Raw genomic sequence first — 26,795 nt, 5'->3', positions numbered from 1 at the left:
ACCGACTACATATCTCCACTGCCGAGAATTAATTAGCCTATGTTGTACAAACAAATTTTTGCCTAGTTTTCCTTGTCGTCACTAATAGGCAAGAATTATTCTCTCTTAACTTTTTTAAGAAGTTTTTAGTTCTGTAATAATAGGAAAAAACACAATTCCATAATTTTCATTACTCTCAACAATAGAGCTCTAAAAAAATGGAAGGTAAATGCCCCAGATTGTCCCAACTCCGATTTTATTTCGGTTGATAAAGAAACTGAAAATAATTTTAATGTACACAGTCAAAACATAATCTTTTTTATTAGATAAACGATTTCGTAAACATGGTGTGTTAATAACACGTTCATCAAACATTGAACGCGCGTTTAATAGGCTGATAATGCTTATCTATGGTGTCTTATCGCTAGAGTTATAGTTGTGGGGTAACTAAAATAAGGAAAGAATGCTATTAAAGCTTTCTCATTAGTGTTAAAAAGACTAATTAGAGAAGTTAAAGACATCAATTCGTTGCCATCTTTATTCCAAAAATGTTGCATATAAAATCTTTGATCACCTGTTTGATGGTGGCTATTGCAGTGCCAGTTACTCCGCAAGGATTGGATTTTACACTTTACATTTGCACCAGTCCGGGAAATTGTCAGCCCGAACAAACACGTCTAATAGCAGATTACTTCTATGTCTGCGAAGATCAAGTAACATGTAACGAGGTAAAACAACGTTCCCCCTCCCTATATAATTTAGAAAATGTTTTTTTATAAAATATAAAAAATTTGAAATATAATTTATTCAGACAGCTCCCTTAGAAATTTATGAAAAACAACTCCATGTTACCATTACGAATGGTGATGAAATGACGTTCGCGCACTACCAAAGGGGCGGCGCCAGGCTCTTTATGGGGAGTGGAGACCAGTAAATCTCATAGCAATGGAATTTAGTACAATTCTTTAATATTCATACTAAATAATTTTGTACTTTCTTTTGTTAGATATAAAATCTTTTACCCTCTGAATCGGGAGATCACCTTTGACGTGGATATGTCGACAGTCGGTTGTGGCAGGAACGCAGCCTTAGTTTTTGCCGGTATGCCAGCGGACGGAGGTCATGCGGAATTCGGATACGCTGGAGCTATTTACGGAACTGGATTTTGTGATGGGCAGGACGATCCTCCAAATTGCTTTGAAATGGACATTATAGAAGCAAATAGTCTGGCCACCATGTTTACGGCTCATCCGTGTAACGCCACTGCCGGAAAATGCAGTGCTTATGGATGCGGACTCAATGCTTATCCGCTGGGACACAAAGACTTTTACGGTCGTGGGTCAAATTATGCAGTAGACACGACTAAACCATTTACAATCATCACTCGATTCATTACAACCGACGGAATGGACACGGGTGATCTAAAGGAAGTCCAACAGCTTTACGTCCAAAACGGCCAAATGATTTTCACACCTGAGGTATTATAATTAATACAGGTTGAATCCGTTTCGTTACGAAACATTAACAGTTGTGTTGTCATTGCCACGCAATTTTTATTTCAAGGTTGAGGGAGGTTTTTCAACCCTTTCGGATGAATTTTGTGATTATCATTACATTCCAACATTCCCGCCAGGATACGAAGACTATTTTCACGGAATCACTGATGGAGCGACTCCGGGCATGAAGAAAGGAGTGGTGTTAAATTTTAGCCTTTGGGGAGATTCAGATGATACTTATATGGGGTGGCTTGACCAAGAACCCTATGGACCTTGTCCGGTTGAACCAAATAATCCCAATTCTACCGTAACATATTCGAACGTTAGATTCGGCCCGATTGGCTCTACTGCTTAATGAGCTTAAAATGATGGCAACTAAACTGTACCCACCTGTTGCTATCTTCTTTTGAAATATATTTTAATCATGCATCTAAGTTTGGAGAAAAAATCAAGATTTATCTGGTGAAATTTTCGTCAAGTTCGTTTGACGATCCTAGTCATGTGACCGACAGCAGCACGTGATTGCAATGCTTGAAATAAAACATACATGTTCAAAGACGCACGTCAGCGAGCGTTAATGATTGCAAGTCGAGAAACTGGGACGATAGACATATTTTCCCCAACAACACGCCAGTTTCATTCTTACCCAACACCACAGTATTTCTTGTTCAAACATGACTGTCGCAATTGCGCTGATTGCGCAAATTGTGTTAGTCGGTTTTGCCCGTCCATCGTCTGCCGAACGGAGACTTCTGTTAAGTGAGGAATTCGATTCTATGGAAAGGTGGGACAATGTCGTTACGTCTTACCGAATGAACGAGAATCAGTTTCAGTACTACACCCGTCGACCAGAAAACAGGTGAAATAAAATCACGCAATATCTTTTTTGAGTGTTTCATTAATTTACGGTACTTCATTTAGTTTTATCAAGGATGGAAAACTATTCATTAAACCAACATTGACGACTGAGCGTTTCGGAGAAAAGTTTTTACATAACGGCAAGTACAACTTGAAAAGAGAAGGATGTAATCTGGCCGTGGACGGTGGATGTGTACTGTACGTGCACGTTATATTGACTTTTATTTATAGTTTGCTGACATATTTTATCTAACGCAGCAAAGCAAATCATGACATAGCAAATCCTATTCAGTCAGCAGCACTAGTGACAAAATCAACATTTACTTTCACTTACGGGACTGTCGAGATTCGAGCAAAGATGCCACGGGGCGATTGGCTCTGGCCAGGTTTTAATTCAATCCCAAATCGTTCCGAATAATTTGTTGATTTATTTTTATTTTTCAAACAGAAATATCCCTGATGCCGAAAAATAATGTCTACGGCGAATGGCCACGATCCGGCTATATCGGCTTGGTGTCCGTCAGAGGAAATAATGCATTTACGTGTAACGGACAATCAGCTGGAAATAACGTGATGGAATCGTCACTGGAATGGGGACTAAACGAAGACCACATCAAATCGATAACGTGGACAAAGTAACGAACCTGTTGCGAAAACACGGCATCATATAATATTTTATTGAACTATACTTAATTGAAGGGAGGCGCAAGGTAATGATAGTTTCTCCTCCGATTTCCGGACCTATCGATTTGAATGGAATCCCAGTAGCATGCATTATTTTGTCGATGATCAGATGGTGGGCTCTTTGGAGCCACCTATAGAAGGATTTTGGGAACTATCCCGGTTTAATGACACAGTTGATAATCCTTGGATCAATGGCACTTCAATGGCTCCGTTTGACCGAGAAGTAACAATTTATATCAAGAAACTACTGTAATTCTGAAACTAACAAAAACATTGATTCGTCGTCGATTATCTATTTGTAGTTTTTCATCGCAATCAATGTTGCCGTGGGTGGTGATTTTTTCCCCGACAGTTGCGAGAATTATCCGTACCCAAAACCATGGAACAATTCTTCGCCAGACGCCTCCATGGGTTCTTTTTGGGAGAAGAAGGATCAGTGGTTGATATCGTTAACAATAATAATTTAAAAGTTCTATGATAATTCTTATGATTACTGATAGTGTTTGCCTTTCTGCCCTTTTAGGTACCCTACTTGGTCTCAGTGTTCCGTTGATGATTCCGCCCTTCAAATTGATTATATTCGCGTTTACGCCCATCCAACAATGGGATAACGATTCTTCTACCTTTTCATGACTTGTATATGTCATGTATTTAGGCCTACATGTTACCATGTACAGTATACGGTATATGTCAGTATGACCGACTACCTATTTCGATATGATAGCGGATGTATTGCACAAAATATCCCAATCGTAAGAAACATGAAATGAGAATTGAGAGAATTAAGAATGTCGTACAAAGAATAAACTCATTCGAACTATTGCGTAACACTTTTCCTCGACGTCACTAAGCAAGAATTTATAACATAAGACAAATGAGAACACGATATAAAGGGAAAGTTGCGCCTTGAAGTGGTTTTAGCCGCTGTAAATGTGTTGACGGTTTTGTCACGTAGGGACTTCAGCCACAGATATTCTTGCCAAGTTTATCAGCAGGCATCAGACACAAGTAAGAATACATCAGGATCGCAACCAAATAATAATGTCAAGTAACGCATTATTTTTTTAGCACCCCCACATCGTTATCAAGCCAACATCGCCATAAAAACGAGGAATAACTGTGGCGTATTGTCTAATGTATTATTCAATATTACACATTAAAACTAGGATTACATACTGACCTCTTTAGAATTTAATAATACTGATGGAGGCCCTTGTAAGTGTCATTGAATCAATCGGAGATAGTATTGACCCGAGCATTGACGATGGTTCTTCTCTGTTACAAGCGATATCCAATTATAGAAATATGAGATGGATACGGATGGATAGAAATTCATATTTGAGAACAGAATTTACCTTGACAGGAATATCGGGAATTTTTTTAGGCTGATGCGAACGCTTATGTTTGATGGGAAATTGAACGTCGCCCAGCAACACCCAGTTGTCAGTTGATTCCGACATTCTCCTTCTTTTGCGGAAACACCATCCGCAGCACAAGAAATAACATAACTCGATGGCGCTAATCATGCTGAAACCTAATCCGAGACCCAATATTCCACCAATTGAAGCTTTCATGCATAGATATTACATAAGATATTTCATTACTTAAATGTGAATCTTGTCATGTTTAATACCTATCAGTTCTTTGTTGCCGAACGGGACATCCATAGAAAAACTGTCACCAGCGTTGTATTTAAAAAAGATTCGAAGTCCAATCAGCTTCACGCTGCGATGGCGAATATTAATTGCACGTAGTTGTAGAAATAAACGTAGAAAAGACAAGGACATATTTATTAAAGTATTACCTATTGTAAGGAATGCACTTGCTTACTCTTTCTTGGAAAAATATCCTCCCCCTCTTTCTGGAAACAAGTCATTTTCCTTTCCATCCTTTCATTACGTTCACCTTGCGTTGGTGATCGCGTTGACCTTGTTTGTCGTATAAAACCCCATCGATTGCTGTTCTTTCTTTAGTCAACGCTGGGCTGTTCACCCAGTCTAGTGTTGATTCACCCTTTCGCGAGTCAAGTGTCAGGCCGTTAATTCGACCTGCTACTGGCCTGCTCGATCCCCGTTTTTAACTTGTCGTATTTGTGTCTTTCTTGTGCTTGACGCTGGCTATACGGCTACGGCTGTGTGTATGCCTCCAACCTTTTGAGGCATGTATCGACTGTTGTTTAAATTATGTTGACGTTGTACGGGAATATACCATCGAACGAAAGACTGCAGCTTCCCTGTGAGAAAAAGGTCTCACATATTGGTGTCAAGAAGTCGGATGATCATCACCATCGATCCAACCCACGTTTTATCGACCAGAACTGATTGCTGGGCTTGCATTTACCTTACTTTCAAAATATCGAGCCACTACAAGAACAAGACACATACTGCTCTACAAGATCTGCTACCACTGACATTCTACTCGCTATCACTTGTTATTTTTATTTCGACTGTTACACCGGCCACAAGGCGCCCGGTCAGTCGCACAGTTACGTTCGCTGGAACGCTTATCGATGTTTCCGTCAGTTTTAACATTTCTCATGCTGTTCCAATTTCAGTCATTGTCTTATTTTGCTAGATTGCGGGACGCAATCTCCCATGTCCCCGAGGCATGTAAGGAATGCACTTGCTTACTCTTTCTTGGAAAAATATCCTCCCCCTCTTTCTGGAAACAAGTCATTTTCCTTTCCATCCTTTCATTACGTTCACCTTGCGTTGGTGATCGCGTTGACCTTGTTTGTCGTATAAAACCCCATCGATTGCTGTTCTTTCTTTGGTCAACGCTGGGCTGTTCACCCAGTCTAGTGTTGATTCACCCTTTCGCGAGTCAAGTGTCAGGCCGTTAATTCGACCTGCTACTGGCCTGCTCGATCCCCGTTTTTAACTTGTCGTATTTGTGTCTTTCTTGTGCTTGACGCTGGCTATACGGCTACGGCTGTGTGTATGCCTCCAACCTTTTGAGGCATGTATCGACTGTTGTTTAAATTATGTTGACGTTGTACGGGAATATACCATCGAACGAAAGACTGCAGCTTCCCTGTGAGAAAAAGGTCTCACACTATAATTGGCGTCCACATTCTTTCTCCTGGATATGCGTTGAAAAGTTCTCGAAGAGGAAAACCCCGAAAGAGATAACGGAGCTGAGGAAATCTGGGTCGTGAACCACTGATCCTTGCAGGTGGCAGGGCATCTGCAGTTATTAGCAATCGATGCCATAAAAACGGATCGAACTATATGGACAGAAAGAATGAATGTTAAATAAATTCTCAATCGTCGGATAAAACAAATAATGCGAAACCATAAAATTTGACGACACAAGGATAAGATTGTAGTCGGCAACTAGGGACGGAGACGTTCACTAGAACAAAATAAATCATGTTAAAGTGATAGCAAAGAAAAATACATTTCTAATTGAACACCTTTAATAAAGTAAGGTAAACACTGACATTCTTCCAGAATTTTTTCGGTGCGACACTCGAAAAGGCAACTAGAACGGGTGTAAATGAGGCCACTCAAATTATATTTCAGCTTCCCTTCACCCTCGACGTAGCATTGGCGCTTTTCGAACGAAACAGATGGGATGACAGGTGTATAACTCACTGAATAGCTGTTAAGAGCCACGTAATTCTCATATCCCGATCCGACAATGAACCCGCGCTCAATCACGTCAGGAAATTCGTCTTTGTTGTGCAATAAAATCTGTTTAAATAAAATCACATTATTCAACTCTTGGCAAAAATAAAAGGGGGAGGGGAGTTACTTTGAAACCGTCAATGCTAATGGTGCTCAGAACATTGTCATTAACGTTAGGATCAAGGATGATTCGAAAGGCGGAATGAACTCCGTAGTCGTATACGGTGCCGGTGGTTCTAATATTCGAATTTTTAAAATAAAAATACAAACGAATAATTTTATTCATTGACATTTAACATACCCATTTTCATCGTCTCTGTCGAAGACACCCACGTCAATCGAGCAACAAAAACCATCATCAGTCATCCGAAGTGATAAGAGGCGACCACAGGAAACAACACTTGATTTCCTGTTGTTAACAATAGCAGAATGAGAAATAAGTTCCGAAACGTGTAGTAAGAGCTACACAAATCTTTTACTAACCACTGACAATCGACAATCATATCACTGCATCTAGGGTGCACCTGATGGATGACTTCCACCAAATCTTCTATGTCAATGTTGCGTTCGTTTAGCTCATGAAGCAAATGCTGAAAGTTGTCGTCTTCAGTGTTGCTTACCAGACCGTCAAATTTTGTCAAGTAACGTATAGCCATGACCATGGAAGAATAATTCATCCAGCTATATCTATAAAAACAAATTTCGAAAAGCAGCCCATTCATCTTCGTTTGCCATTATTGAACCTGCGACAATGTTAAATAAAAATAACAACTTTGGTTCGTTGATTACGGCCTCCAATTTGCTCGAAGAAATCTTGTTTGTACTGCAGATAGTCATGACGGGAAAGTTTATTGGGTCGTGGGTTGTAACTGACGGATCACGAGTGATCAAAATGGAAGAATCGCTCCATTTAATCCATTCTAGGTAACATCCATACACCGAAATGACACAACCCACGACGACAAGCAACATCCAAAATATTCTTTTTTAGAAATACAAAACGAGTTTTATAAAAAAAAAAAAGAAAATACAAAAAAAGCGCAATTACCTTTCGAAAATGGGCCTATTTCGCTGTCCTATGTATCGCATTCCATGGATGGAAGTGTTACGCAAAAACGCATCCGTAATTTCAGCCATTTCCTTCTGATTCAAACTCCTATTGCGGCTGTTAGCGTACATTGCGCCTTGTGACTCTCGCATTTGAGATATAGATCTGTTTCTCTTCATTGCTCCTCTGTATCTGAACAATATTCGAACATGTCGTCGACTGGAGACCAACTAAATATATAGACAATGAGAACAACAATAGCTGTTAGAATATATAAGTTCACAAAAATGCGAAGCACTCACATGATTATGTGGACTTTTCTTGTTTACAGTCAAACACTCAAGTCCATCATACATGGCAAGACGACAAGTCTGTTTTTATAAATTTATCGGGACAGTTTTCCTAGCCCTAACTCAGCATTGAAGTTTCATGATTCGAAGCCAAATAACCATGGTTCTGCTATACAACGTCATGGCATTATTTGGTTGAACAGTTGCTGTTGGACTGAGGAAACTTCAGAGGACCAGACATTCAAATAAGAAAATATTTAATACCGCTGAATCTTAACATTTTAATATATCTGCAAAAGTGCAAATTACCTGATAGCTAAGCAGACACATTTGAGATCACCACAAAACTTTCAAATGAAATTAAGCCAGATAAGAACATAATTTTGTGTTAGTCGACGTTAGTCTCTTTCTAATATCAATGGCGTAAGAAGAGGAATGATTTGAAGGGCCAGTTTTTCAGATGACGCACAAATCATCCGCCGAGACATCAGATCCAATGGTCCTCCTTTATTAAATAAAAAAAATAAAAAAAAATTATAGAATCATTTGTAATCGGAAACGGAGAATTATTATGAAGTACCTTCCGTGTCGATACAAATACCTCCAGCTTCCCTTACAATTAACGTTCCAGCGGCTGAAATAAATTAAGCACATTTATAAATTTGCTGTTTCAAAAATGAGGAGATAATTTTACCTATATCCCACACGTGGCTCCCGTATTGAAAGTAGCAGTCTGCTCCACCCGAAGCGACCGAGGCCATGTTCAATGCAGCACTTCCCATAGCTCTAAGCCTGCCAATTAAATCAGATTTCAGCTGAATTCGATGTCTTACGGCTCCGAAAGGAGAAAATTTTTCATCCTCAAAATTCTTTGCACAGCTATTTAACAAAGTATGGTATCATAAATTATTACCCATGAACTTTGTTCATAAGCGCTGTTATATTTTTAAGTACACTTTCCATTGTTTGGATATCCCAACCGCAACCATACTCGGCAATGACAAGAGATTTTCCCAATTCTTTGGGAGAAAAAAAAAATACATCAATCTGAAAGAAAATTCAAATGTGAAAGTAGAGGAGAGTTTCCCTTTCCTTTGATACCTGTTTCTTCAGAGGCCTGAATGGGTTTATCATTTAAAAAAGCTCCTTGACCAAGTTTGGCAGTGAACATTTGGTCTAAAATTGGATTGTAGATTATGCCAATGTGGATATCTTTATGGTACAGCACTGCTAGTGATATGCAGGAATGAGGAAATGAGTGTACAAAGTTCATTGTTCCATCAATTGGGTCAACAATCCAGGTGGGTTCATCCGTCAGGTCACACTTTTCTCCTGCTGCCACTGATTCCTCTCCTATAAACCTGGAAACCACAGATTTGAATGTTATCACTAGTTGAAACACCACCGCAGCAAACAATGAAATCATTACATGTGGTTAGGGAAATTTTCTTTGATTCTACCAATCAACATTTTCTCCACCGCCTGATCAGTTGCGGTTACGAGATCGACAGCACATGATTTAGTGAGCACAGCTTTCTTCTTGTAGAATGCTTCTTTGATAATCTAATTGATGACGACACAAAAAGATAAAATTAGATATGATATCATAATAACATGTTGACTAGAATCATATACTTCTCCTGCATCTTTCACTGCTTTCAATGCGACGGTAAAGACTTCTTCAACATCGAATTCGGTCATGGTGAAAATTAGACGATTGGATTTCTTGACAGGTATGATTAATTGATTATATTTTATGTTCGTCCTGTGTTCGTCTGTGTTCTGGATAGTTGTTGTTGTTGACACCTTCGTTTACCCCTAGACCTTCGTTTGAGCCCAACTGTCTAACTGACTACTAGATAACGCCACCGTTCGGGTCGGCCCGACCGAAAAAAATTTCCTTGACGGTTCCCCGTATTTCGGGTTTTCCCTATTTACAACGGGTTTGGGTCCGGGTTTTCATGGATCACAGCGATTTAAGGATAGATGCAGTCTCGTTCAATTTCAGTTTGGGCAAGACAATTGCCAATTAATTCTAAATTCATTAAATGTAATGTTTAATTTATTTTAAAATTTGAATAAATGTATCTCTGTTCAATTGCTTTTTTGATTTTTTCAAAGTAGTGAAGAATTTGCCCAAGGTTCCATGGTGTAATGGTTAGCACTCCAGACTCTGAATCTGGCAATCCGAGTTCAACCCTCGGTGGGACCTTATTTTTTTTATCTTTCTTGGAATATCTCGTGCTGGTCGTTTTATATCACGAGAAGGGAAAGGGATAGGAGGAGGATTGGAGGGGGTTGCAAACTCACGCTCAACAAAAGGAGGACTGGCGCTGGTTTCAAGAGTTCTCGCCGGTTGGAGGGTCCATCCGAAGCGATGCAAGTTGCCTTACTACAAGTTATTTATTTCATTTCGTTTTTCTTTTTATGACCTAGTTTGCTTTTCATCCTTCTTATAGTATAGACTCTCAAATCGAAACCACAGCCATCCAAATAGATAAACAACGTAGACATGTGTGCAATTGTCAGTCAAGCTTCATTCCCACTGTATTAATCTTGTTAGCCGACTATAATACATGTTTGCCATCAGCCCATGCCCGATAAAATTGACAGTCACATTATTAATTTGAACACTGACTCAACTTTGAAGCTGTTATTCGCTCCTAAATCTATTTAGCAGCTAGCCTATAGAGCTAAATGAAATATTGCATGTATCGTCCATGGTAGAACCGCGTGATGTGTAATTCAAAACAATTTTAAAGCTAGAAGCTAGCTTGTCTCACAGCTATACACGCATGACTGCCGAGACTAATCAGTAGGTACGATAATCTTTTCTTAAATTTTGTAATGTCATTCTAGTATACAAATGTGTGCAACCGTGTCTCTAATTGAAATCCGAGACGACATCAAACTTTGCATATTGCTTTCCAACAGCGTCAAACTTCGTAAAATTTTAAAACAGCGTCAACTTTACAATTAATTTAAATAAATTCGTCGATCAAACGATAGATATATAGAATAAAAGAAAAATGAGCCAAGTCTTTTTATATAAATTAGTTATTTAATATTTGGAAAAAAAAGCCAAAAAGGGAAGGGGGATTTCATTGTTGCGGCGCAATACAAACGAGCAAGAAGTGGCTTCGTCAAATTGGTGTGAGTAGTTTTTGTTTTGGCAGGTCTTGGACGACGCAGTTTCGACTACAATATTAACTTCCTCCCCACACTGTTTTTGTTAGCCCTCATTTCGATTGTTTTGCTGCCACTTTCTTGTCACCAATTAGTCTTATTTAACGATACACTACACCCTGGTGGTGATAATGGACGCCAGTCCAATGCTAGCGACCCCCGCGCCACCGCGCGGCTGCGTCCATAGCAACACCTATTATTAAAAAAAAAAAAAAAAACGATACACTACACTACTGAATGCACAAATTTGCGAATTTTGCATGTAAAAAAGTGATCATCTTACTCAACTAGTATAGTTTTTTGTGCTTTCAGTGAAATGAGATCTGCCAGTCAGTAACAAGGTGGATGCTCCATTATGTCGAGGAACAATGAAGAAGACGACAAAGATGAGTTGGAAGCTTTGTGTTTGGCTGCCCTCAAAAGTTTGTGTGCAAAAAGACTTCCTCCACCTATTGTGTTGCAAGGCCAGCGTTTGTCACCCAAACACAATGTTTGCAGCACTGCAGTAAGTCTGGCTTCTCAAGCCCATTTTTCGTGCACCTAGTACATTGATTTCGCATACTAAATAAAATTCTACACAGGGCTTTCAGCGTCATTTTGGCAATCACAATTTGATAGCCATCAATCCAGTAGAGAACAATTCTGCAAGTTCCTTACCTTACCAGAATTCATCTCCTCGGATAACAACTGATTATTCAGATTCAACTTCACTAGGACGGTAACTAAAGAGTAATGGTGTTAAACCCTGGTTTGCTTATTAACTTGTGTGTTGTGTATATTATTAGTTGTATGGCCTAACACTGAATTGCCCATCAAACACATTCCACTGTGAGGGTCAAGTGTGCATCCCTCAAAATTGGGTACGTGATGGCATGGATGATTGATCTGATGTGAGGAACGAGATAAATTATAACACAACAACAGTAATTAAGACTTTGATTATTCTGTTTTTTTTTACCTATGTTAAATTATTTATTTTACTAGGAGTGCAAAAATGGATTTCAATGTGGAAAAGAATGCATCTTAAACCAGTGGGTCTGTGATGGTGTCAAAGCCTGTGCTGATGGGTCCCATGAAAAAAAAATGTGGTAAGTCAACTGCATATTTTTTCTAATGGTGATCGTGGATAACTCGAATTTTTGATAAATCAGTTCCACACATTGGTTCTGCTGGCATGGATGGATCGCAGCTGACAAACAGAATCAAAAAGACATTATCTGGCCTAATAGATTGGTTGTGGATGAAACCATTCAACGCATTTATTGGGGAGACGCTAAACTTAATCGCATTGAAAGTTCGAGGATTGATGGATCAGATCGTAATATCCTTCCCGTTAAAGTGACCCATCAGTACACTCTCAACATCTTTGAAAACAACATTTTTTGGTGCGATCCTCTGGAGCATGAAGTTCTTTCCGTCAACAAGTTTACCGGCAAGGATTACAAGGTATTGCTAATATTCAAATTTTTGTGGTCAATAACGGCGAGTTCACTCTTTGAATTCTTTGAATATTTTCAGATTTTAATCAAGGAAGCTTCACTAACTCCAACTGGCATCCACGTTCATCATCCTTCCAAGCAAAGCCATCTCACCGACCCCTGCCGAAACGTGATTTGTAACCATCTCTGTCTTCTTTCATCAACCGTTCAAGGCTACAATTGCGCCTGCCCTGTTGGTATGACTTTGAACAAAGACGTCCGTACCTGCGAGTTTATTTCCGCCCATGACTCTTCCATCGTCATCGCAACTTTCACATACATTTATCGCTTGACTCATCACCAAATTGGCAAAGATACCATCCTTCGTCTGCCTACGCGTAACATGGAAAACATCGGACCCCCTTTGATGTAAGTTCTTCCTCTCAATTTTTCTTTTTGGGTGCTGCCTGCGTTTTGCGATAATTGTACATTCTGGTCATGCGCGATGCTGCATCTACAGTAAATTGAAATTTAAGAATGAAAAACAATTATAAATTAAGAACGGAAACTTTTTCCCTTACCATTGGAAACGACAGAGAGGAAACCCTTGGCGTTTGGTTCTTTCGATTGCGGAATAACGTTTGACGAATGATATTCATCAATTAATACTAGCAACTGCTGACCAGTAAAAATGCCAAAGTTCTTCGGAACCCCGAAAAAACTGTCATCGGTTGTTTTTTCAGATACCTCTAGTCCGTAAGTCATGAAAATGACGGACGACGGTTCGATGCCAGCATTCTGTAATTTCTTCAAATTCGCCGCCTAATTAAAAAAAAATTAGTAACTAATAATAAGAATAACTTACAGTTACTTACATAATTAGCTATCTTGGCATTGTAATCGCCGGGACAATTCATCATATAGCCGACTTTCCAATTTTCGGCGTAATGGTAAGCAAAAAGATAGGAAACATAACCCAATGGCAGATGTAGATCTTCTTCGCCGGGTGCTGAACGATCATGTTTAACCTGACGTTCTTCGGTGCTCAAAATTGATCCGCGACCACCAGCTTCTTGAATTATGTGAATTTCATAATCCAGTCCAGTTTGCTCACGAAGAAAAGCTTTAATTTGCCTGAAATAATTAAAACAACAGTTATTAAGTGAACGACATGACATGTATAAGTGAAAAATTACGGAGAATTTTCGACAACAGTGTCTTGTAACTTTTTAAAAAAAGAAACAGGAATCGCTTTTCCGGATGAGGATCTCGTGGTAAGAACTACGCAAAATACATTTGCGGACGACTGGAGAAGACTAAGGGGAGGTACAACCCATTTTCCAGTGGTTTTTATTGGTGGACCAAATTCTTTGCATCCAATGCAAATATGACGAAACATGTCCACATTATCCACTTGCCCTTGATGACCATCGTCCTGGCACCAGACACCCAAGCCTTCCTTATTTACGTCAATCACTCCGATGACTCCGCCAATTGGAGTGCGGAAGCCACTTTCCATTTTCGGAAGACGTGAAATGGGACCTTTTTTCCCTGTCACTAGTAATAAAGCAAATTTAAAAAAATTATTATTTATTATAAGCCAAATTTCTAGTAATATTGTTGTAATATTTTCTATTGTGGATTAATTGGTTTAAATATTTAATTGTAATTTCTAATTTCAGTGAATTAGCGATTTTTCTCGTTATCAACAATGGATCGGGACAAGGGAGCGAATGGACGTGTTTCCTATTTCATCAGCGAGAGGAACGAAGCTGTCAAATTCGGGATCTTTCCTGACGGAATGTTGTACGTCAAGAGTAAGCTGGATCGCGAAGCCAAAGATTATAACGCCCTGACGGTGGTGGCCGAGGACGGAGGGATGCCGCCAAGGAGTTCGTCCGTCTCGGTCACGATCTACATCATCGATATGGAACGACAACCCGCCAATTTTCAATGACGAAACTTTCTCCTTTTACATTCCGGAAAACGAGGCAACGGATTCTTACGTCGGCCGTATGACAGCCACGGATCGCGACGTGGGTCGCAACGCCGAACGGACATTTTCGATCGCCACATCGTAAAGTGATTTCAGCATCTATCCAAAGAACGGCTTCATCAAAACGCTGCGCTATTTCGATCGTGAGCGACTGCTCCAAACCACCGGGCAGGATTACATCGTCCTGGAGGTTGTCGTCTCTGTCAATGGCGTGATCCGATTGCGGGACAGAGCCCGGATTCACGTCTTCATTCTCGATATCAACGACAACGCTCCCGCCTTTTCAATGTCCCCTGAAAGAGTCCCTAAATGAAAGAATTCCAGCAACGAGTCCAGGCTCTGGAGAATAACATCACTCAAATGGAGAACAACCAAGTTGAAAAAAACTTGAAGATAGCTAATTTAACTTCCCTGCAGGACAACCACACTAGAATAAGCAAAATCCGTCATCCGGCTGTCGAAAAAGATATAGAAATAGGCCAGAAGGAGCAAGCTGTGGCGGAAGCTGAGATGCAGATGGCCACCCTGAAGCACAAGATGGTGGATCTTCAACAAGAGATACATTCTCGAGCCATTCGATCAGGTGTTCGATTCCTTGAATTCGACAGAACAACAACAACATACTGCCCTCGCTGCCTAATTGGCAGCCTACGTCCGTGAGCGCCAGGATCTTACCGAGATTGTACAAAGTCTAAAAAACGAGCTGTTGGCCTATCAAAATGACATTGGCGAGCCGACAGATTACACGACATGGAAAGTACGGTATGAAAAATCACAAGAAAAAGATGAGCGTATGGATAAAGAACTACAGCGTCACAAGGCGGAGATTCGCAGCTGGAAGAAACAAGCAGAAACGAGTTTCAACTGGTCTATGCGTGCAGGTGATCATGAAGTGTGAAACCTACAAAAAGGAGTTGACTACGTTGACGACAAAGTTTGGCAGATTCAACCAATGCCTGTGATTTGTTACGTACGCCGCTTGAAGAGATGACTGGGAGAGATTTTTGCGATGAGCCAAAAAGAGCTGCTCAATCTGAGCAATTGGTCGGCTAGCAGTAAACGTCAACAAGCGTTGCAGCATTCCATCCTGCAAAGCAGAGAATTGTCTCGTATTCTTTCGCAATCGCTGATGATTGGCGTCAATCACGACGCCCAGCAACAACATTCGAGCAGTTCGCTCTCTACTACTAGCAGCAATTGGAGCTCTCATAGCAGCTGAAAATGAGTCGAGAAAAGTCGTGTCGACAAACTACATCCGCCTTGCTTAGACATGGAAGAAATCGGTTGCCAAGTCCAGCTGGATCTCTCGACGGCCAACGAACCATCTCGCAAGATGTTGGTGGATCAATTGCGTGAAATGGTCAAGAAGTAGGAAGACTAGGTCAAGCAGCGCGATGAAGAAATTGCTCGAATGAAAATTACCAACAACACCGTGGCTAACAATAATTCCATGCAGACAGATCGACTTTTAAATTTTCTCTTCGTATTTTTGTCATATAATTTCACACCACTTTTATTTTGTAAACATATAACATGTAAAAATAAATGTTGAGGAGAAAAGATTTACTTGTTTCGTGGAATGATTTCAGCATGTCGTCCGCGTTGTTGGAATTGCTGGCGGCCAATGCGCCGTTAAGATGATCTTCACCAGTAAATCCCGATGAACAAGACTGTATGTTCGCATTCAGTCTCCTTACCAATTCCTTTTTGGAAATGTAGCTACTCATGATGATTGAAATTAAATGAGAAATCGTACAACACGAAAGTGAAAAAAGAGTAGAACTATCCGTTATCCGACCAACAAAAAAACCAAGTGTAACCGTAGACACACGCCACAGAAATGCCACGAGAACGATGAATATACCTCCAGGCTATATTGGTGGGCGGGATTAGAGATCACACTGCATCCGCCATGTTGTTTGCAGGCACGAGTCGCGCGCCAGTTTTTTTGGCGCCAAAATCTGGCAACGTTTTTGGAAATGGCGGGAGGATTTCCGTCCACGGCATTTCCGTCCACTGGAAATGGCAGTGGACGCTGGACGGCAGTCGAAGAAACGCGCAGTTACATTTCGTGGCGCATGCGACAGTCACATTGACGATAGTCATTTTGATGCAGTCTTTGCAACTTTTGCTTGTTTTTCTTTCGTTTTTTGTTCGAGTTCTACGAGATTAGAATTCAGAGTGAGCATCGAGCTAATGGAACCAAAAATCTGAATATTATTCATTTGGAACCAGTCTTTTTTGCGAAGCCATAAGACCGTGTGAAACGTTTTTCTTCATATTTTTGTACCACAACTTTTGTTTCTCGTAAACAATGGCGCTTTCAAAGTTCGTTGTTGATCTGTGTAGTAGTGACGAAGAAGATAATTCAACTTCAACCATTTCATACGAGGAATACTTAGCAACAAGACAGATTCATAATTCAGTAAAAGATGAGGTATGTGAAGTGAACCATTTTTCATTTTTGATTGTTAAAACAACCGAGGGGGAAGAATCTCAAAAAAAAAATTTTGTGTGTCATTTTTTTTTTGTTTTTGGAAAGTTGGCTGGGGAATTTCTTTTTACAACTGCCGACATGATTCAAAGTTCTTTGAAATGATGATGAATTGACTTTGACTCAGAGTCAGGTTACTTCTGTCAAGTCGTCGATATAATTTGGAAATTTCAGGAGTTTCACTTTTTTCTTTTTCCAATGCCACGCCGTTTGGACAAATTGTAGTGTGTGTCATAACCTTGTCTCTGGCGATTTGAACTCGGACAACTGTTGTACTACACTCTGTCACTGGGCTGGTAATAGGTAGGAACGGTTCTTGGCAGGTAAACGATCAGCTTTCAGATTTTCGGGTAACAAAGAAGAAGAAAAGAAACTTTGAGCTGCAATTACACGGCTCGACTGGTCCGCCCTCTTGATTCTATTTTATTTCTCGGACTGTTAACAAGTGAAGAAGATAGGGGGAGAGAATGTAGGCTACAAGTACCGTGGGTTACACCAACAACTACTGATGACCTATTTTTCTTTCTCTAGTTGGCTGTTATTGTACCTGTAAAAAGTTTGAAAAAAAGGTCTCTGTGGACGAAGGTATCTTAAACGAGAGCGTGTGTGTTGTAATTGTTGACTTTGTTTTGACCCCCTCTGGCGAGTCTTTTTGAAAGAAACCATTTTCCCGCCAAAAGGTAAAAAACTGAAACTAATGGTGATAACCTTTGATGTCCCCTAACGGCCCAGCCCAGACCTGGTTGTGAAACAAAAGAAGATGAAAAAGATCAATGATAGCCGAGGGCATTTGCCCTCGGCTGCTGTGTTGGCCCGACTCTCACAAGCTGCGTTGAATCAATAGTAGTACCGTCCAAGAGTTTTCTTTCTCTTGCTTAAAAACGTGATGTCGTTCACGTCTCGAAATGAACAAGACGTCGAGTCGCTTATTTTTTCCGAGTCATTGAGGCCGGATCAAATGACATGATCTTCCGCCGTGACCTTTTGTCTTACGACCTCTTCTTAAAGTAAAAGCCCAGAGCGACAGATGTATGCGCAAAAAATGGAAAATTGCTCTTGCGGTTGTGTCTTTTTGTGATGTCCTCCTTGTGTTGTTGCTGTTGTTGCTTGGCCCCCTGTTATTTGGCAGCGCCTGCATGACGTCGGCCCTCATTTTCGATTTCTCGGTTAGTGGTGAACTGAATATGAACTGCCGCCGAACACTGATGCGCGAGGAACAGCTCACATTTTGTTGTTTTGTCGAGAGATTTTGTGAGACAGCAGACGGAGGAGCCATCCGAACAGCCGTTACACACCGCACAGGGCCAACCGGGCCAGCGCAGCCAGAGCTGGGGGGATCGCGTGTCTGGGAAAAAAGCCGAGGGAAGAAGAAGAAGTAAAAAACCTGGGCAACAGCCTAGCAGAGAGAAGTTGTGTGTTCTCTTATTATAACCGCAACCAATCATTGTCTTTCTCTCTCTCATCTCATCTTTTCTCTCATCTCTTCATTTCATCTCTCATCTCATCTTCTTCATCTTTCATCTCTCTCATCTCATCTCATCTCATCTTTCTCTCTCTCATCACAAAACTGGTTCAACACAATCCTCCTAAAGGGAATTTTTATTTTTTAAAGCAAAGAATCCCCTTCTTGAGTCCTTGTCTTCATTTTCTTTTTGTTTTCCTTTAAAAAAAAAAGGATTTTTTTTCTGATTTCTGAGGAAAAAAAGGGTCTTTTTCTGAACACACGTACAACACTCTGTTCGATCGTTTATAAATAGATATTCATTCAAGTGCGTATTGTAGAGCCACCACCTTCATTTTTTTTCCTCAACCCGAAATCTGTTTATTCGCAATGACATAATGTACAGTCCGCCCCCGCACTCGTTTGCCTCTTCTTCTTTTCGGCCCGTTTTCATTCAATTACTACATATATTTTTTGCCGGCAGACTCTTATCTTATCCGTTTGTGTTTTTAATTGTGTGTGCCAATGCCATTGAATTGCCAATTATTTGATTGTCAACGACGAGCAAACCAAATGACGATGACGACGATGAAAAACAGTAAAACACCTTTTTTTGGATGAAAATTGAATGATGAAAATCCGAAGCGCTTTTGTTGTTGTTGTCCTGTCAGTGCATTTATTTACTCTGTCAAAAAAACAACTTGAAATGATGGAAAAACAAAAAATAAATAATAAAGAAATGACAAAAAATCGAGACCATTCCGCCTCTTATTCATATCTCTAATTCATTATCAACTTTTGTTGTGGGCTAGAAGAACATGTGAAAAGAAAATGATAACTCTGGTCGCTGGCCAATAGGATGTGCAACTCTGCGGGCCACATCGCCATTTCCGTTTGGCGCAATGACGGCGCTGATATGGTCAAAACTCTCAACTCAGACTTCTCTGCCGAGTTCACAGAATGTAGTAGAGCTTTCATTGGCCGGCCCAAAAAAGCTCACGGACAATTGAGCGAAATGTAACATGATTTCGGTCTTGGACATTTGGCCGGTTGCCTGTGGAGGTGACGGGCTGGACAAAAAACCAACATGTAGTCGAGTGGCCACATCCCTTTCTAGGTGTGGTGGTGTCCGGTTTACTTGACTTGTTTCACGGCAAACGACCTGACAAACGACCCTGGGATAAATTAGTTTTATCGTGAGCAGAGCAAAGAAGGAGAGAGCCCAATAACAAACAAGGACTTGACGTTTAATTTCGCGCAGTCGGTTGCTGTCTCCTATTGCTCCTGTTTTTGTTGTTATCTTTTGTTTTGTTTTGTTTGGGAAGACGAGAACGAATTTTGGCATGACCGGTTCCTTTTTTCTCATATCTTTTGACGGTGGGGGGAAATATCTTTTCCCAATTGTGTTTCTTGTTTCTCTTTTGCATCTTTTCTTGTTTCCCACTTGTTTCCGACGACGGACATTATCTGGGCAGCAGAGTCCGTTGACTCTCTCTGCTCCACCGAATGGCTTTCGGTCATGTGGTATCGCCAATGGATCCTGGTGGTGGTGTCGGTGGTGGTTTGTTTGTTGCGTTGCCCTTGCGAGGAGTAGCAGCACACACCGCCACCCCCATTCCCCATGTTATTGTCGGTTGTTGTTGGTTGTTGTGATGAGGTTTGGGCGAGCGCCGATGCGGTGGTGGTGGTGGTGTGGTCAATCGATCAACTTCTAGCAATCCACGGAGCAGCTTTGGCTGTTGACGGAAGATCAATCAAAAAAGGGTCGTCTGACTGTTGCTGGAGAGATGTGGAAACTGGGCCGTTTTGGGTTGCCCGTTGTTGCAATGACGCAAATACTGGGTTTTGATGTTTTCCTTTTCTTTGTTGCTGTTGGACTCTTGACTTGACCCGTCATCATTTCTCTCTTTGCTGTTGTTGTTGTTGATTTTATATTGTTTGATTGTTTTTGGCTCTGCGGTGGCGAGTGGTTTTTAGGGTTCCGTCATACGTCGGCGACCGCCCACGCGATGTTGTTTCCTTTCCGTTGCCCTCCTGGCCGACCAACAACATTTGACGGGGGGTGGGTGGAAAAGAGAAAAAGGAGAAGCCAATTTTGACACGGATATGTCATCACTTTGCTCAACATTTTGTGGGTTCCTCCCGCTGCGATATGGGGCAGCGAGTGAGAGAGGAAATTGGCGGGGGTATATTGTTGTTGTTATTTGTGTGGAGCTGCAACGAACAAAAAAAAAATGAACAGATTTTTTAGCCGTCCCTTTAACTCCTCGTTTTTTCTCTTTTCGATGAGGATAAAAAGAAAATTCGAAAAGGGAATAAGAAGACTAGAAGAACAGCAATGGGTGTCTATTTTTAATTTTGTGATCGGCCAACCGACCGACCGACCACTTCCTCCTCTTCGGCTAAAGTGGCTGCTGTTGTTGCTGCGGATGAGCGCATCCGAGTCTAGTCGAGAGAGAGAGAGGGAAGCGGCGATATATTCTTTTTTCTCTCTTTTTTGCGCCCTTTTTTTGAGTTTCCGCCCCCTTGAAAACAACTGATTGAAACCTACACTCGCCTAAAATCGCATTCCTGAACGTTAATTTTACGTTTATTTCCAGATATCTACTATTTGGAAAAAAATTGCTGACGAAAAGAGGAATATTGAACTGTCTTTGATCAAACAAGCTATCACAACTCACTATACACCATTAGGAAGCTTTGCAAAGATCAGTGAAGTTCACTACCTCAAAAAATTCAACTCGAAGACCATGGTTGGATACTACAGAAATAAATTCAAAGTATTCTAATTGTATTAAAATTTTTACTCTTAACTTTTTTTAAAACAATAATTTTTTTTTAGGAATTAAATGAAGAATCGAAAGGGATTTGTGAACGGCTCTCGATAGCATCAGCAATGTTCGCCAGTGTTAGAAAACAACGTGAAAATGTTGTTATACAAAAACACATGAAAACAGTAGACGACCTTATAAGTAAGTAAACTTGATTATATAATTACACTAGGCGGATGATTGCATCTATTTTCTCTTGTCAACAATTGAGAGTAAAGAATTAGCTATCTGTCGAATGTTAATATTTTTCAAATCAAAAAGAGATTTGAAAAATAATTCATTTTAATTAAATGTTAATGGGATTGAAAACGTACTTCTTTGGGTGCCTGGACGGCCACGAAATCTTTGTAAATCTGTTGTGCTTTGGCTGACATCTTCTTGGGTTTGGTGTTGCGGTAATATTCGACGGCCGGCCAAAATACCAGGTTCTTGTTTGTGTATTCGCTGAGTAAAAACGCCCGGTATAGTGACGATCCATCTGTAGAAATAAAAATGTGTCATTAAGTAAAGATTCGAAAGTAGATTTGAGTGCGAATCAAATTAAATTTAGATGTCATGAGGGTCGAGAAACATTCAGACCATTTCTTGGCCTCTTCCGGAAGCGGTCAAGTCGACAGAGGCGACTCTGAGCTCTTCTGGCTTAGAAATCCTAGGTGAACCCGCATTTCACATCTAAAGAAAATAATCTGAGAAAAAGTTAAAACCAAATTCTATAATAAAAGACTTCGTTAAAATAACTGACCGTTTCTTTGATTTCAATTCAATTTTCCAAAAGATCGAGAGAGAGATGAGATGTAGACTAGTTTGCACTGTGAAGCAGAGAAAGAGAGTGTACGTGATACATTAACAGTACCGTTTATAAATGAGCAAAGATCGTTATCCTGGGTAGCAGCATCAGAAATCAGACACCATCGCAGGATTGGACAGATTGCTCTTTAAATTGGTTATATGTACATTGCGCGCGCATCTCTCGAGTGCTATCAAATGATTTAATGAAGCTTTTGTTTACCGTCTAGCGATATAACTCACGTCATCAACGTATAAGAAATTCTTAATTTCTTGATTAAGAATTGTTTTAAATATTCGAAGTAATAATGATAAATAATTCATTTCAACTGTAATTACTTTTTAGAAAAAATCAACAAACTGGAGCCAAATCTCAAAGTTCCAGAAATGAGAACTATTATTCATAATTTGAAGAAAGTTACTCAAAAGAAGCAGAAACAGTATGAGGGTCGCATGTGCGAATTCTGTTCCGGAATCCACGTTTTCAAAAGTTCAGCCGAAATAACAAATCATTTGCAAAAAGAACATTCAAATCAATTTGGCAAATGTGTTGAAGAGTACTACACAAACGCTGACTTGTTGTCAGATGAAAAGGTTCAACAAGTACTCGAGAAAATGAGACACCAACTACTTGGACAAGAAACTTTTGTTGTTTTTTTGATTCCAGAGTTAAAGGTAAGACAAAAATTTACTTTAATTTGTTGGTGTGCTAATTATTTTCTTTTTAAAATTATTTAGGAAATGCTGGACAATTTAATTACTGAAATTGAAACAACTAGAAGTGGTGGTTTTTTACAGGCCACTGGTAACAGTCGCAGTCGCCACACTTCCAGCCCTCAGAGCAGCACCAGCAGGAACGGGATGATTGCAGAGGAGAATCCCGTAGCCAACGCAGTCGCTTCAACGAGCACTTCTCGTCGCCCGCTATCGATCACCTCGCCGTCGCCATCACCGTCACCTGGTTATCGACAGAGTTCAGAACCGCCCGGCAACCCTAAATTCCAAGGCCAAGCGCAGAAGAATTCCGGGCGAGACCAGAGAAGGGAAGGACTCTTTGATGAAAGATCTCAGGACTCTTACCAGTCCGATGAAAGACCCCAATCCGGCCGTGGTGGATACTCTTTAAACGAACGTCCTTCGCTGCCCAACAAAAACTATTCGCTTCCACTTAGTTTCAAGAAAAAACACGAAGAGAATCGCCTGCAACAAACACAACAAGATCAGGTTCCTCGAACGGCCGTTCATCCGAGTCCTATCGAAACCGAATTGGATAGCGGTTCACGTACTTCTGTCAACATTTCCGGAGCCCCAGCAGTTCGACCATCGTTGCCTCATCCTTTCCAACGATCTTCGCCTCATGTCTCCAGCATACAGCCGCAGCATCCACCGCAACAACATCATCGACCAGGGTCTGTAGGCGGTGACAAACCGATCGGAGGCCAAGGGCGGTATCAGCAAGTAACAGGATTCGCTACCAAAGCAATGCCACTGGAAATGGGTAAGAGCGGACCACCACGAATGTCTGTTCAAGGGCTGTTCCAGCTGCCAATTGGACCACCACCGTCGAGGGAACAATCTTGCCTTTCCTCTTCTCCTAGGCGAAGTGATTTTACGGCTCCTTCAGCCTACTTGTACGACGGATCGTCCATTCCTCATCAGCAGGATAATAACCGTGGCACCGGTGACGTGGCAAATCGTTCATATAATCAAACCACAGAAAGCGATAAATATGATGAATGCGATGAATATGATGAATGCGATGAATGCGATGAATATGATGAATGCGATGAATATGATGAATGCGAAAAACTATTCAGAAAGGAACTAGAATATTCAGTAAGGAATGAAACTTACGGTGACGATGACGACTACACCATCACCAACGCACACGAAAATTCTTTCCACACTCAACCAACACTAAGAGACCCATCGAAAAAAGTGTCTATTAGAAATTTGATACTTGATCCACAACTTTCAGAAGGCGATTTCGTTAACCTAACTGTTTTAGTAGCTGAAGTATGAAGTTAATTTACAATGTTTTTGTTTTATTTGTCTAAAATTTTGTTTGCCTGCATAGGTGGGTCCAATTTTGGATTTAAAGGTCAACGATCGCAAAGCCCGACGCCAGGAGATTAAATTCGTCGATCAATCAGATAAAGACATGTTCATATCATTGTTCTTGTGGGATTCTGTTTGTCAAGCGTACACAATGGAATGGGAACCCTTTGCTACCGGTAATGATGTTATAATGCTAACTGAAATAATGAAGTTATATCTTGGCTTTTTCGTCATAGTTATTCAACTAACCGACGTGATACTGCAGGTGGACAAGAACATGAACCGCAAGTTTTTGGACACAACATCCAGCACTATAATGACGATCGATCCAAATACGGAAGAGGGTTATCAATTGGCCAACTATGCAACTGAGCTCAATCCGGAGGAACTGATGAACGCTTTCCCTCAGCAAATCCAACCAGAACAATTCTTCCGTAAAATAAAATTAATAAACTAATGTTCTAATAATTAAAATTTTATACCAAATTATGTTTTAAGGTAACAAGGCTATCAAACAAGGGAATGTTGCTGCTCTGGGTGATTTTATTAGTCGAATTAGTCCCGGCAACGTCGAGCAAGCTGTTCTTCTTCATGTCATGATTATGACATTTAATTTGGATCAAGCAATCAGCGTCAAATGGTAACAACATCGTCTCCCTTTCTTACGTATTGATCCTTTTAGCTGATCAAGTATTTATGTTACTACAGTGGGCATTGCGGGAACCGGATTGGATATTTTGATCAGGATTTCGTGCAGCAGTGCGTCAACAAAACATGTCGCAATATTAGATCAAACGACGAGTATTACTTTGATTTCAACATTTCCATTGGCGACTCGACCGGATCGATGAAGTGGTTGCGCATTTCTGGCGACTTTGCTGTTCAAATATTCGGTCAAATTACGGTATAAAGCCAAGAAACTTTTAAGACTTTGGTACTTAGCTTGGCACTTTAAAAATTTATTTGTTTACCACAGCCGGAGCTCTTTATTTCGATGTCGGACGAATATAAGAGGGAATTGATTGATCGTTTTTTGTTCGAGTTCTACGAGATTGGAATTCAGATTGAGCATCGAGCTAATGGAACCAAAGAACTAGATGTAATTCATTTGGAACCAGTCTTTTTCGCCAAGCCATAAGACCTCGTGAAACGTTTTCTCCGTATTTTTGTACGGCAAAGTTTGAAACATTTTTTATGTTTAATAATTCTGTAAAGTGACATATTTTTTTCTAGCAAAATGCATTAAAGTGTTTATGTTTTCGTATAAACCTGCAGAGAAATAACAATACATTTAAGTTCTTAAAGTTTATAATTATTTCAGTTATTTAAAAAAACCCTGACTGAGTGAACAAAAACGTAAAGAGAAAATTGTCCCAGTCAACCGCTTGTTAGCTCAGGAATATTCGTACTCTGATCTCTGTCACGATTTATAACCTAATGCCACCAATGAAGAATAGGGATAGATTTTTCCTACCTTAAATATGACTGGGAAGTACGGCCAGGAATCCGCAAGTGCTCCATCCATCCGCTGAAAAGTTGAATCCAACAAGAGGGGCGATAGGAAAAAGGGCCTCAGACTCGTGAATACACCCACACTCACATGGGCGTACACGAGAACAGAGGGGATTTAAAGAAAGGGGAAGAAGAGATCCATAATCCGACATCAGTAGGTTCTCCAATCAATAGGGATGCTTGTATCTAAATGAAAATGAAAAATTGGTTACAAAAACTTTTAACAGAAACAACAAGTAAGAAAAAATTAAAAGTATGAAAGAGGGTAAATCCTTATTGTTAATAAAAGGAGAACTGGAGGTTACCATGAAATGCATTTGTGCAAGTCATGCTTCATTGAAAATCTAACAAGTCGCAGGAACAAATCAAACCATTATCCAAGCGAACATACCGAGATTGTTGTTGTTGACACATCAATACCGGCACAAACACAACTTGCATTTTGTGTTGTTGTGAAAGCTCACCCAGGCTGCTCAAATCTACACAAAGGAAAAAGGTTACATACAGCAAACAAACTGCCATTGCATTGATAGGTGACAGTACATGATAAATGTTAGTTGAAAACAATTAAATTTCAGAAATTTGTAACAGGTTTTCTATTCTATTTTACCTCCAATAATCATTCCATTTGTTTTCTCAGTTTTATTTACCTGTCAATCAGCGTAAAGTGGAATGGAAAGCCACGACAACAGCAGAGTTAACACTTTACACGACGACCACATTTCAAATTAATCATTTTATTTGCTGTAATACTTTTCGTAAGTGTAAAAAAGTGATCGTTCAGTCTTCTTTGTGATATTACAGTTCGTCTCGTTTCGAAACTTGTAAAGCAGACGACAATAATTGAATTAATCGTGCTTAAAGGTATCGATATAGAAATTAAGAATCGACAAAAGATAAACAGCAGTTTTTTCAACCTCCAGTTAAATTAGTTGGGCTCATTTTTCTTTTATTCTATATATCTATCGTTTGATCGACGAATTTATTTAAAATAATTGTAGCAATCCGTGTGCAAGGTTCTAGCAATCCGTGTAACATGCAGCAATACGTGTTATGTTAGGAATATGATAGTCAAGTTTGTCACGGATT

The 26,795-nt window shown here is 40.2% G+C and overlaps 6 protein-coding genes and 1 non-coding gene across 11 annotated transcripts; 5 read left to right on the top strand and 2 right to left on the bottom strand.

Moving 5' to 3' along the window:
• Window positions 1-422: 422 nt before the first annotated feature.
• On the top strand, window positions 423-1,909 carry LOC124195750 (probable 1,4-beta-D-glucan cellobiohydrolase B). Its single transcript, XM_046590321.1, has 4 exons — window positions 423-707; window positions 791-909; window positions 986-1,457; window positions 1,543-1,909. The coding sequence occupies exons 1-4, from the start codon at window positions 528-530 to the stop codon at window positions 1,828-1,830; spliced, it is 1,059 nt and encodes a 352-aa protein (XP_046446277.1). The 5' UTR covers window positions 423-527; the 3' UTR covers window positions 1,831-1,909.
• Window positions 1,910-2,000: 91 nt separating this feature from the next.
• On the top strand, window positions 2,001-3,840 carry LOC124195711 (beta-1,3-glucan-binding protein-like). 2 transcript variants are annotated; one of them, XM_046590269.1, is made up of 7 exons: window positions 2,001-2,334; window positions 2,397-2,531; window positions 2,592-2,719; window positions 2,782-2,968; window positions 3,033-3,240; window positions 3,320-3,456; window positions 3,541-3,840. In XM_046590269.1, exons 1-7 carry the CDS (start codon window positions 2,150-2,152, stop codon window positions 3,626-3,628), a joined length of 1,068 nt encoding a protein of 355 aa, XP_046446225.1. In that variant the 5' UTR covers window positions 2,001-2,149; the 3' UTR covers window positions 3,629-3,840. The 2 variants fall into 2 exon arrangements, with proteins under 2 accessions (XP_046446225.1, XP_046446217.1); XM_046590261.1 differs by having other exon boundaries at window positions 3,320-3,465.
• LOC124195688 (pickpocket protein 28-like) lies at window positions 3,370-8,386 on the bottom strand. 3 transcript variants are annotated; one of them, XM_046590226.1, is made up of 13 exons: window positions 8,294-8,386; window positions 7,997-8,207; window positions 7,695-7,924; window positions 7,419-7,628; window positions 7,130-7,333; window positions 6,948-7,055; window positions 6,774-6,882; window positions 6,433-6,712; window positions 6,312-6,371; window positions 6,074-6,243; window positions 4,651-4,744; window positions 4,373-4,584; window positions 3,370-4,292 (listed from the first exon to the last, which is right to left on the bottom strand). In XM_046590226.1, the coding sequence occupies exons 2-13, from the start codon at window positions 8,048-8,050 to the stop codon at window positions 4,248-4,250; spliced, it is 1,776 nt and encodes a 591-aa protein (XP_046446182.1). In that variant the 5' UTR covers window positions 8,051-8,207; window positions 8,294-8,386; the 3' UTR covers window positions 3,370-4,247. The 3 variants fall into 3 exon arrangements, with proteins under 3 accessions (XP_046446182.1, XP_046446193.1, XP_046446200.1); XM_046590237.1 differs by lacking the exon at window positions 8,294-8,386 and having other exon boundaries at window positions 4,651-4,742; window positions 6,072-6,243; window positions 7,997-8,208; XM_046590244.1 differs by lacking the exon at window positions 8,294-8,386 and having other exon boundaries at window positions 7,695-7,920; window positions 7,997-8,089.
• LOC124195763 (inositol monophosphatase 1-like) lies at window positions 8,228-9,825 on the bottom strand. Its single transcript, XM_046590336.1, has 7 exons — window positions 9,620-9,825; window positions 9,414-9,547; window positions 9,086-9,345; window positions 8,898-9,003; window positions 8,679-8,776; window positions 8,565-8,618; window positions 8,228-8,489 (listed from the first exon to the last, which is right to left on the bottom strand). Exons 1-7 carry the CDS (start codon window positions 9,683-9,685, stop codon window positions 8,383-8,385), a joined length of 825 nt encoding a protein of 274 aa, XP_046446292.1. The 5' UTR covers window positions 9,686-9,825; the 3' UTR covers window positions 8,228-8,382.
• A 299-nt stretch (window positions 9,826-10,124) lies between these two features.
• On the top strand, window positions 10,125-10,196 carry Trnaq-cug. Its single transcript has one exon. It is a non-coding gene; the product is annotated as a tRNA-Gln (tRNA).
• Window positions 10,197-11,129: 933 nt separating this feature from the next.
• On the top strand, window positions 11,130-16,141 carry LOC124195631 (vitellogenin receptor-like). Of its 2 annotated transcripts, XR_006875333.1 has the most exons (7): window positions 11,130-11,675; window positions 11,752-11,888; window positions 11,956-12,093; window positions 12,155-12,258; window positions 12,322-12,616; window positions 12,689-14,148; window positions 14,271-16,141. XR_006875333.1 is itself a non-coding variant. In XM_046590142.1 (3 exons), the coding sequence occupies exons 1-3, from the start codon at window positions 12,254-12,256 to the stop codon at window positions 13,019-13,021; spliced, it is 633 nt and encodes a 210-aa protein (XP_046446098.1). In that variant the 5' UTR covers window positions 12,239-12,253; the 3' UTR covers window positions 13,022-13,036. The 2 variants fall into 2 exon arrangements, 1 of the variants encoding a protein (XP_046446098.1); XM_046590142.1 differs by lacking the exons at window positions 11,130-11,675; window positions 11,752-11,888; window positions 11,956-12,093; window positions 14,271-16,141 and having other exon boundaries at window positions 12,239-12,258; window positions 12,689-13,036.
• Window positions 16,142-22,523: 6,382 nt separating this feature from the next.
• LOC124192615 lies at window positions 22,524-25,332 on the top strand. The gene is made up of 7 exons (XM_046586019.1): window positions 22,524-22,811; window positions 22,875-24,152; window positions 24,214-24,370; window positions 24,431-24,628; window positions 24,693-24,834; window positions 24,903-25,098; window positions 25,171-25,332. Exons 1-7 carry the CDS (start codon window positions 22,524-22,526, stop codon window positions 25,330-25,332), a joined length of 2,421 nt encoding a protein of 806 aa, XP_046441975.1.
• The last annotated feature ends 1,463 nt before the right edge of the window (window positions 25,333-26,795 follow it).

The sequence above is a fragment of the Daphnia pulex genome, chromosome 1, assembly GCF_021134715.1.
Source record: "Daphnia pulex isolate KAP4 chromosome 1, ASM2113471v1".
Lineage (NCBI taxonomy): Eukaryota > Metazoa > Arthropoda > Branchiopoda > Diplostraca > Daphniidae > Daphnia > Daphnia pulex.
This window is presented reverse-complemented; position numbering and strand designations above follow the sequence as displayed.